The 16,139-nt window shown below is 37.0% G+C and overlaps 1 protein-coding gene across 1 annotated transcript in view; it reads right to left on the bottom strand.

The window, feature by feature from the left end:
* The window catches only part of PDE7B (phosphodiesterase 7B), a 210,657-nt gene that overhangs the window by 30,275 nt on the left and 164,243 nt on the right, over window positions 1–16,139 (bottom strand). Inside the window, exons 3-7 of the mRNA XM_069488421.1 lie at window positions 8,895–9,046; window positions 6,894–6,957; window positions 4,791–4,886; window positions 2,198–2,298; window positions 497–628 (exon numbers count right to left, since the gene is read on the bottom strand). Coding sequence (XP_069344522.1) covers window positions 497–628; window positions 2,198–2,298; window positions 4,791–4,886; window positions 6,894–6,957; window positions 8,895–9,046 — 545 coding nt within the window. The remainder of the gene's footprint in view (window positions 1–496; window positions 629–2,197; window positions 2,299–4,790; window positions 4,887–6,893; window positions 6,958–8,894; window positions 9,047–16,139) is intronic.

Below are 16,139 nucleotides of genomic sequence, written 5' to 3'. Positions count from 1 at the left end.
AATTCTTCAGGCAAACCTACTCATGCTGCTGAACTATTTTATAACAACAAAGCATGTTTATTGTCTTTGATAACATACCTCTGACTCAGGGGCCAAGAAAGTTCAGAAATGGCCCCAAAGACTCAAGGCTGAATTAGGATTGCTCCTGGGAAGTATAATAGAAGCCTTGCAAGAACTGGCTTCAACTGGCCATTGTATACAAGATAGTCTCCATGGAGACAGATATTCTCAAACCATGAGAGGTTAGGCTTAGAGATCCCGTTTGATTTAGGAAAATTTCAAACCTGCTTTGGAGCAAATTAAATTCCTTGGCTATGCTTGTAAATTAACTTAATCTCCCTTGAAGGATATGTTGGGCCTATTTCAAACCCATGCTCTTTGAATGTGGTCCCCATCACAGGGGCAGACCCTGAAGGAAGACTATTTCTGAGGGCAAGCTTCAGGCTTGAGCACTGGGCCTAAGGCAATTGACCGTGCTGTGTCTGGGATTCCTTACCTGATATAGGTTGGCAAGGTGGTGGTTAGTTTTGACCAAAAATGGCTGGTTTACCCCTGGGTGGTCCACATCGTGTGCTGCTGCAGCCAGCAGTCCAAGCATGATGTCCAGAGGCGTGAGGAAGCTGGCGAGCTGTTAAAAAATCAAATTGGGAGATTGGTTGGTGTGTTTCCACAGACAGGCTTTCGTTTGTTTTGGCTTAATCAAACAGAATGAACCGTCATGACTTTGGTCAAGTCTCTCAGCCAGACCTTCACCCGCTGAAGCATTCATTGAGGTGATTGATATTCACATGGAATCTCAGTGAAGAAGGGAATGCAGTCGAGTCAACTCAAACTGTGTAGGTCATTCAGGTATCCCCCTCTTCCTAATGCCACTCTGTTTTGTTTTTCTGTTGTGATGCGCATTGCTTCTCAGCAACATTGCTACAGGGTGGGCGGGGAGAAGGCAGAGCCTGAAATCAGCCTTGCTCCTCGAGAAAGCTGTAAATGAAGGAAAATGCTGAAGCCCAAGTGAAGGAATATTACAATAATCATTTGTGTATTTCAACTGTCTAATATATCTTTGCCACTTTTTTGAGAGAAGTGGGCTGAATTGCAAAATTTACATATTTCTTCAATGTGTACTAAATAGTGGGGAAATGTGTGAGAATCTGTGATTTTTTGGTTAGCTAGGAAAACAAGCAGGGCCATGGGAACCCAGCACTAACTTTAAAAATATAACTGTGTGATATCTTACAACTTTTGGACTAAGTAGAGATTAAAAAACAAAACCAGGCATGTTTTTGGGCAATTTTACAGGGATGAGGCATCAATCCAGCTTTGTCCTGAGAATGCCTGTTTGGCATCTGTATATTTAGTGGTTGTTGTCAAAGCATTTGTATATTTAGTGGGATGTTAGAACGGATTGAATTAGAGTCTTAGACTGGAATATCATTTTCCAGAAACCTTAAGAAAACTCATCCTGTACATTATACCAACTAAATTTTATACAGCTAAGAACTGCCTAAATGTTGAGTAATGAGCATTGTTATTATGTTTTTTTGTTTGTTTGTTTCTTGTCTTTACTCTTTTTTTATTTCAGGATATTATGAGGGTACAAATGTTTTGGTTACATTTTATGTCTTTGCCTCACCCAAGTGAAGTTGTTATTATGTTTTTAATTTTTAACTTTGGATTGGTTTATTGCATCAGGGCATGCTTGCTAAGAAGGCTTTGACATTCACAAGTTTTCTTGGGCCCTGAATCAGGATGTCTACTTGGCTCAGTAGGAAATGGAACATGAGCCTTGAGGAGTTTTGATTCCATTTTTTGATCAAAAACCATGAGGTGAGAGACTTTTCCCAGTCAAGTTCAGTGCTAGTGCTATTTGTGGCAAAGGTCTAAGGCAAAAAAGAGCCAGTTCTTGAGATGGTTGAAAATATCTAAAGTGTAGATTATCATAGAGAGGGTTGTTTCTGTCCTACTGCAGCCTCAGAAATATAAAAAATATGAAAGAAAACCTCAGATCATTCACGTCTTTTTTTCATGAATATTATAAGATTTTCAGAGCTGATACTGGAAGTTTAATAAAAATAATTTATATTCATATTGTAAATGACCCATACCATGGTTACTCAGATACCCTGTGTGATTTGGGTCCTACCAGGTAGTTTCCTTGGCATTTCAAGATGGCCAAGGAGGCGGCTGGGTCTCATCTTACCTTTGGCTCCTTCAGGTAGCAGTGCATGGCCTGGGTGACATCAGCTGCGTGGACCGCATTGTGATACGGGTTTTGGCTGTGGTAATCTTCTTGAACCATGACTAGGAGGCAAACAGATAACTCAATCAGCTAAAACCCAAACAGGAGTGGTATACTAGCTCAGACTTGTTGAGAGTTCTTTTTGCTTCAAAATATTGGTGGCTCCAACATGTGCAGCCTGGATAGCCTTTAAAAATAAATGTGGTTTGCAAGCTTGGCAGTTCTACTCGGCTGTTTTTAGCAAAGAGGAGATGGAGAGTAGAGGGGAGAAAGGCCGAAAGGATTTGTGAGGACTTGGGACTTCTCACCTCCTTTATAAATCCCGCTTTCTGCCATTCATGAAGGCCGCCATTCACAGGAAAAATAAATACGTAGGAAAAGGACAACTTCATTTCACACCATAGTTTAATTAAGTTTGCTGCCGTTTATGACTACTACTCCATAAACAAGGTTTCCTCTCAAAGAGCCCTAGTAGCATCAGCCTATTGATATCCAAAGATGAGTTTATCATTTGGATAACAAATACCTACCAAAGCAAATCTGGGGCTTTTTTGGGCAGAAATTCAGAGTACTGCATTGATCCAACTGAGAATTCCTTGGATTTATTTCAACCTTATTCAAGTTAAGGTATCGTCTTTCATGCTCCCCCAAGTTTAATGCAAGGCTTAGAGTGCTCTTGGAACCAAGTAGAGACACAGGCAACGTAATTTTGATTTGCTATTTATGGAAGACCCTAGCCTGCTTCAGCTTTTGACCAAGGCAAAGCTTGGGATGCAGTATATTCAGTATGTATAGAATGCCCAGATTGGCAAGTGTGGCCATGCTCTTTTAACCCATGCTATAAATCTAGATCTGGATTCTGGTGTTAATTCTGTTGTCAAGTCTACACTCTTTACATATTCTCTGGGTACATACACATGTCCAAAGTATCTGAATCTGCATCTTTCTCTTTAGGCAAATCAAAATTATTTGGCCCTATTCATGGCCGTTACTTTGCTCAATCAATTAAAATACAATTGGCTTGAGGTTACTTTTGTTTCTGGAAATGAGCCATGTTCTGGCTGGTTTCAAATATTTCTATTGTGTTGCATATACCTTTTATTCAGAAGGTTTATTTTACAATTATATTTAAACCCTAGCTCCATCATTTATTAATCTATATTGGGCAAGTTACTTAATTGCTTGTTCCCTCAGTTTCTTTCTATATAAAATGGGGATAGCAATAGCTATGAACTCAAAGTGTTGCTGTAAGCATTAAATATGTTAGCATATGCAAGTTCTTGGAAGAGAGCCCAGCAGATATAAGCACCATATAAGCAGTTGTGGCTGCTGTTATTATCATACTCACTGTTATTTTACTCCTGATGACATTAAGTCAGATTCCAAATTCAAAGTATAGCCACATGGCAAGTTAAAGAGGTCAGAAACATGCTAAGTGGCAGAGGAAAGTCATTTGGTGATTAGAAATGTGCCCTGGATAATTCACTGGCAGATAAATAAGAGAATGTACAGAGTCAAATCAGAACTGGGGCTGCCTTTGGATACAGAGTGATGGTGGGGTTGAGTGGAAAGACGGTGGGCTTACAAGTCAGATGGACCTAGGCTTGGACTTAGGTTCTGCCACTTACTAGCTGTCGGCCTTGGGTATGTAATGAAACCTCTTTGTACTTCTCCTTAACTATGGATTAAATGGCAGTGATAGCATACAACTTTCAGATTTATGAAAAGTAACCTGCTCATGGTGGGTGCTATGTAAATGGTAGTTATTAATTTAAAAAAAGTCTATTGAAGAGTTCTAACACTTCATGTTCTGATCAGAATTATTTGAGGCATATACTGCTGGGGGTTTGTTAATACATGAGCAGATCCATTTCTTCTTTGACAGTTACATGTTCTTGATAGCTTTTTAATATAGACTTTATTATAGACATAACAACAGTTGACCCTTGAACAACATAGGTTTGAACTGTGTGCGTCCAATTATCCTCTTCTGCCTCTGCCACCCCTGAGACAGCAAGACCAATCTCTCCTCTTCTTCCTCCTCCTCAGCCTACTCAGTGTGAAGATGATGAGGATGAAGACCTTTTTGATGATCTACTCCCACTTCATGAATAGCAAATATATTTTCTCTCCCTTATGATTTCTTAAATAACATTTTCTTTTCTCAGTCTTACTTTATAACAAGATTACAGCATATAATACACATAACATACAAAATATATATTAACTGACTCTTTCTTATTGGTAAGACTTCTGGTCAACCATAGGCTATTGGTAGTTAAGATTTTTTGGGAGTCAAAAGTTATACGTGGATTTTTGACTGTGTGAAGGGGTTGGCACCCCTAACCCCTGCATTGTTCAAGGGTCAACTATAATAAAGTAAATAATTTTTCAATGATTTAAGATAGACAAACTATTAAAATTTAGATGAGATTAAGATTAATTTGAGGTCTTCATCCACCATGCTATGGTTCTCGCCACTTTATATTAAAGAGTACTATGCATTGCCATTGTTCATGGGAATAGGGGTAGGAATACGGAAAAAAGGACTTACCTAAAAACCTGTGTAAGGTCACCATATCTAACTTGAAATGGTGAATGAGTCCATGGGTGTTGAAGAGGTGGCATAGCAGTGTTACCAGGCTGTTTCCTATAGGAAAACAGTCACCTGCTTTAACTCATTTTTATTACCACTAAAATATCAAGATTTATAATAAGATGCAAAGTCTCTGTAATAAAGTTTCTCTCTTAGAATCATTTTTCCCCTTTAGATTTGAAATTATACAAATATAGAGGATATCATTACTATGATCTAATTTTAGGTTTTTTCTTATTGTATAAGTAAAATCAGCTCAGACTTTCTCCCTATACCAAAATCAATGAAAACATTAAGAGTTAGAAGGAATCTGTCTATTGAGGTGTCAGAGATACACACGTGTGTATGTGTATTTTTTTAAAAGACACAGTTAATGGCCACTTGAAATATGCCTAAGTCACTTCCAACTGATGCTTCCATTTACAGAGGTATCTAAACCACCATATTGCTTAATAGTTATAGTCTACTCTTCCTATGGAAGATCACTCAAGAAGAGATTTAATGATGAGATATTTTAGTACTGAAGCCAGCAGAGACGCAAAATTGAAGCTATAATAACTTGTAAGCATTCAAGAAATACTGTTTAAGAATAATGATTTTGAATTTTAAAAGCACAGACACATGAACCAATGGAACAGAGTAGAGAACCTAGAAATAAATCCATGTATTTTCTGCCAACTGATTTTTAACAAAGGCAACAAAAACATACTGGGGAAAGAACAGTCTCTTCAATAAATGGTGCTGGGAAAACTGGATATCCATATACAGAAGAATGAAACTAAACCTCTTTCCCTTATCATATATAAAAATCAACACTGCATGGATCAAAGACTTAAATGTAAGATCTGAAAACTATGAAACTACTAGAAGAAAATATAGGGGAAATGAAATTATCTAGGTGGAAATACAATTGATTTCTCCCTCCCAGTTTTGCAGCTATATAAATTCATTTTGGCATTTCTTATACATGTGGAGTATATATTTCGTATATATGTGTGGTTCTGTGAATTCTCCTTTGAACCAGTTGTAGCATCTTACTGGATCTCTAATTAATTGAGTTAAATAAAATCTTTGACATGTGTTCATTTCATATTTCTGTGAGAGTCACGATTATACTCTCTTTTAAACAAATACCATTTAAAAGGCTCTTTTGTTCATAGGTAACTTCATTTGCCATTACCCATTTCTCAGTTGATTTGGGCAAAGTGATATGCAAGCTTATGAGATTCCTCACTATACGATAGACTAGCTGGCCTCCCCAGTGGAAAAGTCCATTTCATGGTCTTGGGCATGTTTCGCTCAACTGCACATTGTTTGCCACGTAACAGAATGGCGAGAAAACTACCTGTAATGACTTAAAGCTCAAGCCTGGTAGATGATGGGGACACACAAGCATCACCACTAAATGTGATGTCTTTCATTGGCTCCGTAAGCATACCAGCATTTGTTTAATGGGCAAATGAAAATATAAGAAGATTTTATTATTTTTCTCAATGAAGGCCTTTATAAGCACAAAAATTTAAAAAGTGAAACCAATGGAAATGTTTATTTTCCCCGTCATTTGCAGCCTAAGCTTTTACATTCTCCCCTAAGCAATTGTTTTCTTCTGATGACGTCAAACATATTTAAGCAATACCTGCAATGGGGCAGACTCAGATCACTTAATAAAACTGCAAAAGCACCCTGCCCTGTAAAAGTCAGGACTGATCAGATGTGTTATTGTGTTTCTAGTTTTTCATCAACCAACAATAAACTTCCTACTTTTGGATGTGGCCAAAGTATTCTGTAGGAAAAGAATCTAATCTGTGGTTTCCAAATTCCTTTGGGATCATCAAGGTCGGAAGGAAACCATCTTAAGATTCTAAGGCTAAACTCAGTCCTTATTTTTCATCTGGATTAATTTTCTCTTGCCCTGGTTGTTCTTCAGTAGCTGTAGATTTATGTAAGTGGGGAAAGAATAAAAAAAAAGAATGACAGTGTTTAAAAATAAATTTTGTTTTTCATGCAATTAATCCCACTTTATGGTGTATAGTTTAGTGAGAATTCTTTTAGGTAACTTACCATTTGTCAAGCGATCAAACAAGAAAATGTCAAAATCCCACATTCCCACTTTGGAGAGCATATGCTGAAAAGGCAAACAAAAAACAGCACTCACATGAATCATATCAGAGACTCAAACATTTACTTCGAGACATAGTGAATTAAACAATTCTATCAGTCTATGTACCACTGAATGGCTTCCCTGTGTTCTATGATAAAATCCAAATGCTTCAGCATGACACACAAAGATCTTCACAGCATGTCAGAAAAATGAAGGGATAATAGGTTATTTTCGAGGTCTAGGTTGAGTGAGTTTTTTTACCCAAATCACATAATACTAGAGGCAGACTCAAAGCTTGACCTCTGATATCCAGACTTCCAGCTTACTGTTCTCTCAACATCTCAGCATCACTCAAGATGTGGCTGCTTACAAGAGAGACACCACCATGAATGCTCTCTCAGTGACATTCCAATGTCAGGGGAGCTTAGTCTTGTCCTCCTCTCAACATACAGACAAACAAACAAATGAACGTTGGCCCCACTCATCCCTTCGGTTGTTAGGAGTGATTTTTTCCCTGCTTTTGTAGACCTAATATTGGGAATTAATTTTCTGACATTACTTGCTGCTCATTTATTTTTTTCTTTTCTTTTCTTTTCTTTTTTTTTTTTTTTTTTAAGACAGAGTCTTGCTCTGTTGCCCAGGCTGGAGTGCTGTGGTGTCAGCCTACCTCACAGCAACCTCAAACTCCTGGGCTCAAGCAATCCTTCTGCCTCAGCCTCCCGAGTAGCTGGGACTACAGGCATGCACCACCATGCCAAGCTAATTTTTTTCTCTCTATATATTTAATTGGCCAGATAATTTCTTTCTATTTTTAGTATAGACGGGGTCTCGCTCTTGCTCAGGCGGGTCTCGAATTCCTGACCTAGAGTGATCCACCCACCTCGGCCTCCCAGAGTGCTAGGATTACAGGCGTGAGCCACCGTGCCCGGCCTGCTCATTTCTTAATGGCATATGTTAGTAAAATATATTTCTTAATAGATTAAAATGCTGCTTTTAACTGTTTAAACTAGGGCAGTTTATTCCTGAAATTTAAATTCCATTGGCAGTTTGGGCTAGAAATAATTGTAAACTTTTAAAAATATTGTCATATATTAATTTCCACCCTCACTCAGATCAATGTATCCCAAACGTAATTGTACAATTATTAAAGATTATTTGAATGAATAAAAAATTATAAAAAGGATAATGCACTGTATTAACAGCCTAAATGGAATTGAGTTGATAATTTTTGGGTTATTTTCAGTGTAGCTATTACAATGAGATAATTTAATTGATTTAAAAATTTAGTTATTCTCTCATTAGTAATCTACCGTCCAAAATTTTACTTTAGTGTTGTGCAAATATGTTTTGCACATTTATAAAAATGAAAATAGTGAGCATGTGCTAGGCATGAGTCTATGAATCATGTAAACATGGTTTACCTCATTTGTCCTTGCAGTACCCTTACAAAGAGGGTGTTTCTATTAATTTTCTTTCTTTCTTTTTTTTTTTTTGAGACAGGGTCTTGCTGTGTCACCCAGGCTGGAGTGCAAGGGTGTGATCATAGCTCACTGCAGCCTTGAACTCCTGGGCTCAAGCGATCCTCCTGCCTCAGCCTCCCAAACAGCTGGGACTACAGTTGTGTGCCACCACGCCCAGCTAATTTTTTTTTGTTTTTAATTTTTGAAATTTTTTTTTGTAGAGACGGGGTCTCACTATTGTTGCTCAGGTTGGCTTGAACTCCTGGCTTCAAGCAATCCTCCCCCCTTGGCCTCCCAAAGTGCTGGGATTACAGGCGTGAGCCACCGTGCCCGGCCAACTTTGTTTTCTGTTTGAGGAAAGAGTCCTGATGTGTTGAATAACTAGCCTCAGTCACAGAGCTCCTCAGTGGCAGAGTAGGACTCAAACCCAGGGCCTGTCAGCTGAGGCAATGCTCGTGTCCACCGGCCCACTGTGCGGAGACAGGAGGGTGGTCAGCTTACCCTTGCTTGTCCAAGGTAGTCTTCATCCAGCAGGTGGAGAGGGGCTTGTGGTATAATTCCACGAAGCAGCCTCGATGTATGGAAGTATCTTTGAAAACTCAATAGTCTTTTCACCTTTTTCTTGGTGCCAATTTCCCCTGAGTGCGTTGTATCTGTGGAAAGTCATCAAACAGAGAAGTTTATACATTTAAAAGAGAGCCTATTTTATACATAATCTAAAAGTGTGATGTATTAAAAATGAGAGAAATTTATTAAAGTCCCTCAATACTTTCTTAAATACAGTCTATTTAACTCTACATTTAAAATCCTTCTAAATCATAAATATTTCTTATATATTATATTTATTAAAATATCAAGATATTTCAGAATGTAATTTTGGAAGACATGAAATATATAAATTAAAAACTTCATTTTCTCATTAATTATGCTGGTTATGCTTAGTAAGTTGAAATTCATGCACTTCTGCATGCATCTGAAATGAGCAGTTCTGCTTTTTTGCTGCTACAATGGAACTGAGGCTCAAAAATTTAGACCAAGTTCTCATCCGACACTCTCCATAGTCTGATGAACTCCTTCACTTGAATTAGAAGAGTTGTGAACACACCAGTTTATACATGAGGAAAATGTTTCCTAATGTCCCAGGAACGTCACTGGCAAAGGAATCAATAATCTCATACAGAAGCCACCTAGATGCCCCTGACAAGAAGCAGAGAGGGCATTTGTTTTGTAATGGAGTGTATTCTCTTTTACTGGTGGCCATAAAAGTCTGATCTTGTCAGTAGAGATATTTTAGCACTCCTTCCACATATGCCTTTCAAAATTTGTTGACATGATGGCTATTGTCCAGAAATACCCCAAGCACATTATTTGAATGTCTGTCAAGGTATGTTTTATTTCTGTTGAAATTACATGAATCACTCTGGGGCCACATAAGTGACATCTGCTGCCAATTTTGAAGGTAGAGTCAATTTAACAGTGTAGTAGGAAAATGTACAACTTATATATAAAGTAATTTTGGTTTCTGTCATAGCTTCTCCCATCTCCCCCTTTCTCCTGTGGAACTCCAGATCACAAGAGATGGCAGAGGCAGAGGAAACAATGAGCAGTCCCTGGTCCCAGCGAGAGATCAAAATCAGTTCATTGTTTGAGTTGTACTGTGCATGCAAAGGCATAATTTAGGGCAGGCAAAACCTACTATTCTCTGGAAGTGTTGCCTGATTGAAACCATTTTTATTTTTAAAATGAATCTAGATTTCACATGTAGAAAGAGGCAAAAAAGTACATATGGAGGTGAGTGGATGACAGCGGAAGTTGTGTTTAGGCACACCTCAGTATTAACAATGGTACATGTGGACTCAAATCTACCAATGGGTTCTCACCCATTTCCATGAATTTATTAAATCAAAGTATAGGATAAAGTGGTTCATTCATTTATTAAAAAAAATTGAGTGCCTATTACAGTACAGGCACTGTTCTAGATGTTTGGTAGATCCTATGGTTCTAGATCCTTCAGTGAGCAAAACCAAGATTCCTGCTCTCATGGAGCTAACCTCTAGCAGAGAGATATAACCAATAAACAATACACATAAACAAGTAAATTATAAACTGTTAGAAGGTGATAAATGGCAGGTGGGGGGGAAGGAAAGCAGGCAACAGGGAGTCAGGAGTTCTGTATTAGGGGGAGTCAGTGTTGGCTTCATGAGAGGGGAATGGGTTTTTATCAAAACCTGAAGGACACAAGGGAGTTGGGCAAGCAGATATCTGGGGAAATACTTTCCACACAGAGGAACCAGCTCAAATAACACCAAGAGTGGGGACATGCCTGGGGTGCTGGCGTGTGGAAGGAGCAGCAGGAATTTAGTATGGATAGAGAGGAGAAAAAAGGGGAGAGTGAGAGATTAGATCTTAGAGGGCACTTGAAAATTATATAGGGCTCGGTAACCCATTGTACCAGCTTGAGTGAAACATGGGGCCACTGCCATGTTTTGAGCAGAAGAGTGATATGAACACACTTCCATTTTAAAAGGGTTATCCTGGCTTCTGTATTGAGAGCAGACTGTAGGAGCGAGGTTTGAGAGGCTGTTAAGAAACACCCTAGGCAAGAGTAATGGCCGCCCAGATCATGGAGAGAGCAGTGGAAATGGTGGGATTCTAAATATATTTCGAGTACCTGCAAGTTTTTGGCCTGGAGAACTGGGAGAACTGAGCTGCCGTCACCTGAGACGGGAAAGGCTGGAGTGGTTCGGTTTTGTATATGTTGAATTTAGATGTCTACTGGACATTCAGGCAAAGATGCTGAGCAAAAATAAGTATATATAAAATGCAGAGCTTGAGGGAGAAATTGGGTTAGAGATAAAAGTTTGAGAGTTGTCAGATGCGATTGCCGATGGAGGAAGTGTAGATACAGGTGAGGAAAGGATCAAAGTCTGAGTTCCTTAGTACCTCAACTTTAGAAGGGTACAGAGAAGAGGAGGGAAAGTTTAGACTGAGAAAGAGTATTCCATGAGGATGGAGGAAGACAAAGAGAGCACATTTCCTGGGAGCCTGGTGAAGAGAGTATAGCAAGAAGGAAGGTGATCATCAGAATCAAATGCTGCTAATGGGGTAGGGACAATGAAGACAGAGTTGGCCCTGAATTGTGTACAGCACTTAAAGAGAACACATTTTATTGTATGCCTAGAAACACCACCACACTGGTAGCAAGGAATGCATCTAACACCCAGATTTTGTTTTTTAAAGATGATTCTCCCTAAAAGAAACCAGGTCATCTTGGTGGAATGGCCAGTTCTAGGGCTGAGACAGGAAATGTACAAGATGGATGATAACATTTTGTTATGCCAGAAAATAAGGGAGAGCTCGAAAAATGACAGAGGAGACAACTTCAAGGGGTCCCTCTGAGCAAATATGGGAAAATTTGAGCCTCCAAATGAGAAATGGAAGAAGGGATCATAAACCATTGGCTGAAGTAAGAATTAATGGGTCCATACTGATAGAAAGCAAAGAAGTAAATAAATAAATGAGGAGAAAGGAAATCTCTTCCTTACAGAATGTGCCAGCTAATACATGTGGAAGAAATAATAGAGCTGGAAAATTACCATTTTGCAGCCAACATAGTAATAACTGATTCAGGTCAGGATCATTAATACTATTAGTATTAAAATTATTAAATGAAAGTTTAAAAAGGAGCAAGATAATTACATTATATCCAAGTGTCTATCCACAGAGGACTTATTAATTGGAGAAGGAAAAATGGGTAGTTTTCTTAGTAGAAAAATGCAGTGGGGGGCACCATCTTCACTAAATAATCAAAGTTAACATCACTAATAATGGGAGAAACTGACATCATGCACTTCCTGGTGTAACTCATTGAGAACACAACATCATGGATGTAGTGTTCTTGCCCAAAATGCACATCTGACTCCGATAAAGAGGAAATATCAGAAAAACCCAAGTTGAAGGACACACTACAAAACAATCAGCCTTTACTTTTAAACATGTCAATATAATGAAAGACAAAGATAGCCTTAAGTATTGTTTCGTAATAATAGATACAAGAGAGTGCACTAAATGAAGTACATGTCCCTGAATTGGATTTTTGGATCAGAGAAAACCTTCCATAAATGACATTATTTGGACAATTAGTGAAATTTGGATATGGACTTATGTATGAGATAATAGTATTGTATCTATAAATTTCTTGAATTTGGTAATTGAACTATGGTTACACAAAAGAATGCCATTGTTCTTAGAAAATGCATGCTGAAATATTTAGCCATAAAGGGTATGATGTATAAAACAAATTCTTAAGTGGTTAAGAAAAAAGTATATATTAGTAGCAGTAAGGCAAATATTGCAAAATATAACAAATGGTACATGTGGGGAAACAGTATATGAGTGTTCTATCCTTGCAAATTTTCCATACATTTGAAATTATAATAAAACATTTAAGAAGAGAGAAAATGGAAAGAGAAATTTGAAACATCAAGTATAGACAACTTCAGGAGTTTTGCTACATAGGAGGGTAAAGAAATGTGATAGCTCTATATAGAATGAAATCAACTCTTTCAGTAAAATTAAATCAATTATTCCTGTGTTATATATAAGGCAAATCTTAAAGGAAATATCCATACAATTATCTATTCCTTTTTAAATATTCTATGAAAATTCCCATTCTAAAATACTAAAAGAGAATTTCCTGTGTAGCTGAGAGTATGCCTGCATTTACATAATAGAATTAGAAGCAAGCAAGATAACACTGAATGATGGAAATATGCCATGAACATAGCCTATTGAAATTATGGATTATTTCTTCTTAAACTTCCATTTAGCTTTCCAAGTAGTATAATACTTTAAGCAGATTCATAGTTAAGGTAATGACATTGGAATTAAGTTACATATGATAAATGTAGATGATAGAAAATAATGGTTACTAGTCACTAATTTTGATGAAAATATTACTAACCTAATGATGCTATGAGCTGGAGATATTAAGTCTAGATTTAGATTCATTTTTATCCTTAAACCAAAGAAGAAAACAGCAAGATTCCCCACCTATTTTTTCCATCCTGTAGTCAAATGGATAATAGCCCACCAAATGACAGAATGCAGATCTCTTTTGATCTTTATTTAGATTTTTGATATTCATTCCCCTTACCCTAGAGTGGCCTGTCTTATATCTTCTGAGCATAAACTCAGGCAACGAAAACAAAATATGATAAAATAAAGCTAACCAATAAATCATCTCATAGTTAATTTTATACGGTAGCCTGTAAGTTAAAAAAAATGTAGCATATAATGTCATTCCCCATGAGAGTGTTCAAAGTTTTTGAACAAATTTGTTATCATGATGTGTATTCTTTTTTTTTAATTTCAGCATATTATGGGGGTACAAAAGTTTAGGTTATGTATATTGCCCTCCCTCCGCCCCCCACCCCCAGTCAGAGCTTTAAGCGTGTCCATCCCCTAGACGGTGCGCATCGGACTCATTATGTATGTATACACCCATCCCCTTCCCCCGCCACACCTGCCGGACACCTGATTAATATTATTCCTAAGTGTGCTCTTAGGTGATGATCGGTGAAACCAATTTGATGGTGAGTACATGTGTTGCTTATTTTTCCATTCTTGGGATACTTCACTTACTTTTTAAGGTATCTCCATATTGCTTTCCACAGAGGTTGCACTAGTTTGCAGTCCCACCAGCAGTGTATGAGTGTATTCTTTATTTGTATCATTTCAAACCTACTGACTGAGATGAACAAGTAAGTATCTGCCAACTCGTAGTATTAATTGGTGGCCAATATTTTCTAAATACCAGGCAAATCATCCCCAAAAGTTTCCTCATGCCCTTCTTAATCCCACCTCCCATCCCTCCCCACCCTGCCTCCACCACCTCAGGTAAACACTGATCTACTTTCCATCACTATAGAGTAATTTACATTTTCTAGATTTTTGTATAAATCAATCATGGAGTATGTAAAAAAAAAATACCAAGGCACACCATGACTATGCCATTTAGCACTTCTATCTGGGTTACTCTTGAATTAACAGGAAAATGATTCAGAAGTGATGCTAGATAACCATTTATGAAAACAATAGCGCTTAATTTTCTTATTTGAGGACATATATAAAACCAACTGGAAAACATTCTCAAGGTTACTCTCTAAAGGGGAAGAACATGCAATAATGCAAGAAAAATAACTTTTTAAAACTAATATTAATAACTTATCAATTAACTGTCATTTGGGAAGCATTTTGTGCTATGCAAGATAATGAAAAACTAAGGTATAAGAAGCTGAAGATATAGTTGGGAGAAAAAAATCCATATAAGAAACAATCTGTGAATAAAGCATCATTTTGTATAATAGTACAAAGCACTGGTTTTTGAAGTATTGAAATGTGTTAATCAATTATTGATTAAGATCTGAGATATTTATTTCCAAAAGGACTTTCACTGCATAGTTAGCAAATTTACTTTGATAATTAGAGGTATAGAGATATGTATTTCTGGATAAAAATTTAAACAATTAGCTAAGCCAAATCTGATGGATAACTTAGTTAAATTTGCCTTGTGAAAATCTAGGGATTCTTAACAATGCGCTAGTAACAAAATGCGGGGTTTATTTAAGAACTTTATATATTTAAAAAATCATTGTTTAAAGGAGTCACAGTTAGTTATCCTAATGTGCCTTTGCTTGGATTTTATTGTTTCATGGTTCCCAAATTCTCACTTGCAATAGCTATAAAAAGGTGCTCCAGAATGTTTCATTGCCTAATCTATGCGACCATTGACCTTAACTGTGAAATTCATTTTCTGTTCACGTTTTCTTTTATAAATATCACAAATATGTACATATTAACACATTTTGTACTACTTTGGTACTAACTTTAGGGTTATGAAGTTTGTATTGGCACCACTGGTATGGTAATTTTTAAATTTTACAAGTTGGGGTTGGCTTAAATGCAAAAAATGTTAATAAAAATTATTTTCATTTTTGAGTACCTTCTCTATGGCATATTCTCTTTATAGGGGCTGATAAATTTTGGTACTAGGAGAACCCTTAAACCTAGAATAAATATATGAGATTAAAAAAAGCTATAAGTACACCCATATCATGAGGCTGTTTCTGTCAACTGTAGACTTTGTTCCCTAAAATAGATCTGTATCAACTGTTTCCAGAAGTTGAATAGTTAGTAATTGGTGCAGAAGTAGCTCAGGTGATACTGAGAACAAGAAAAGCCTTTATATTTAAGTGAGCAGAACTGGCCTCAGGCAAACATGGAGATCCAACTAAGTAAATCTAATATGAGCACTTTTGAGCATTAATCCAACTGAACCTCTTAAATAGTGTGTTAAGTCCTACTGACCTACTCTGATAATTATTGTACTAATAATTATTATAATGTAAATCCTTGATAGGCTTTGTTTATTCCTCTTTTACAGGATTTTTAATGCATCTTGAACCATAGAATTATTGGTAAATGACTTATTATACCCCAAGGCCAGAAACCATTTTATCAAACTTTGTAACCCTTGATGTCTGGTGTAAAATCTTACATTATATTACATATAATAGAAACTCAGTAAAAAATTTATTGATTTAATTTGAATAATTTCTCTCAGTTTACAAAACATAATCAAATGTGCTTTTTGAATAAAGCCAATTTATAAAGTAGAAAATGCTAAAACTAATATATATGTTAGTTTTTGAAATCATTTTTTCAGTAAACCCCAAAATGGACTTC

Source organism: Eulemur rufifrons, chromosome 15, assembly GCF_041146395.1.
Source record: "Eulemur rufifrons isolate Redbay chromosome 15, OSU_ERuf_1, whole genome shotgun sequence".
Lineage (NCBI taxonomy): Eukaryota > Metazoa > Chordata > Mammalia > Primates > Lemuridae > Eulemur > Eulemur rufifrons.
The sequence above is the reverse complement of the archived record's forward strand: the minus strand, read 5'-3'. Positions and strand labels throughout refer to the sequence as shown.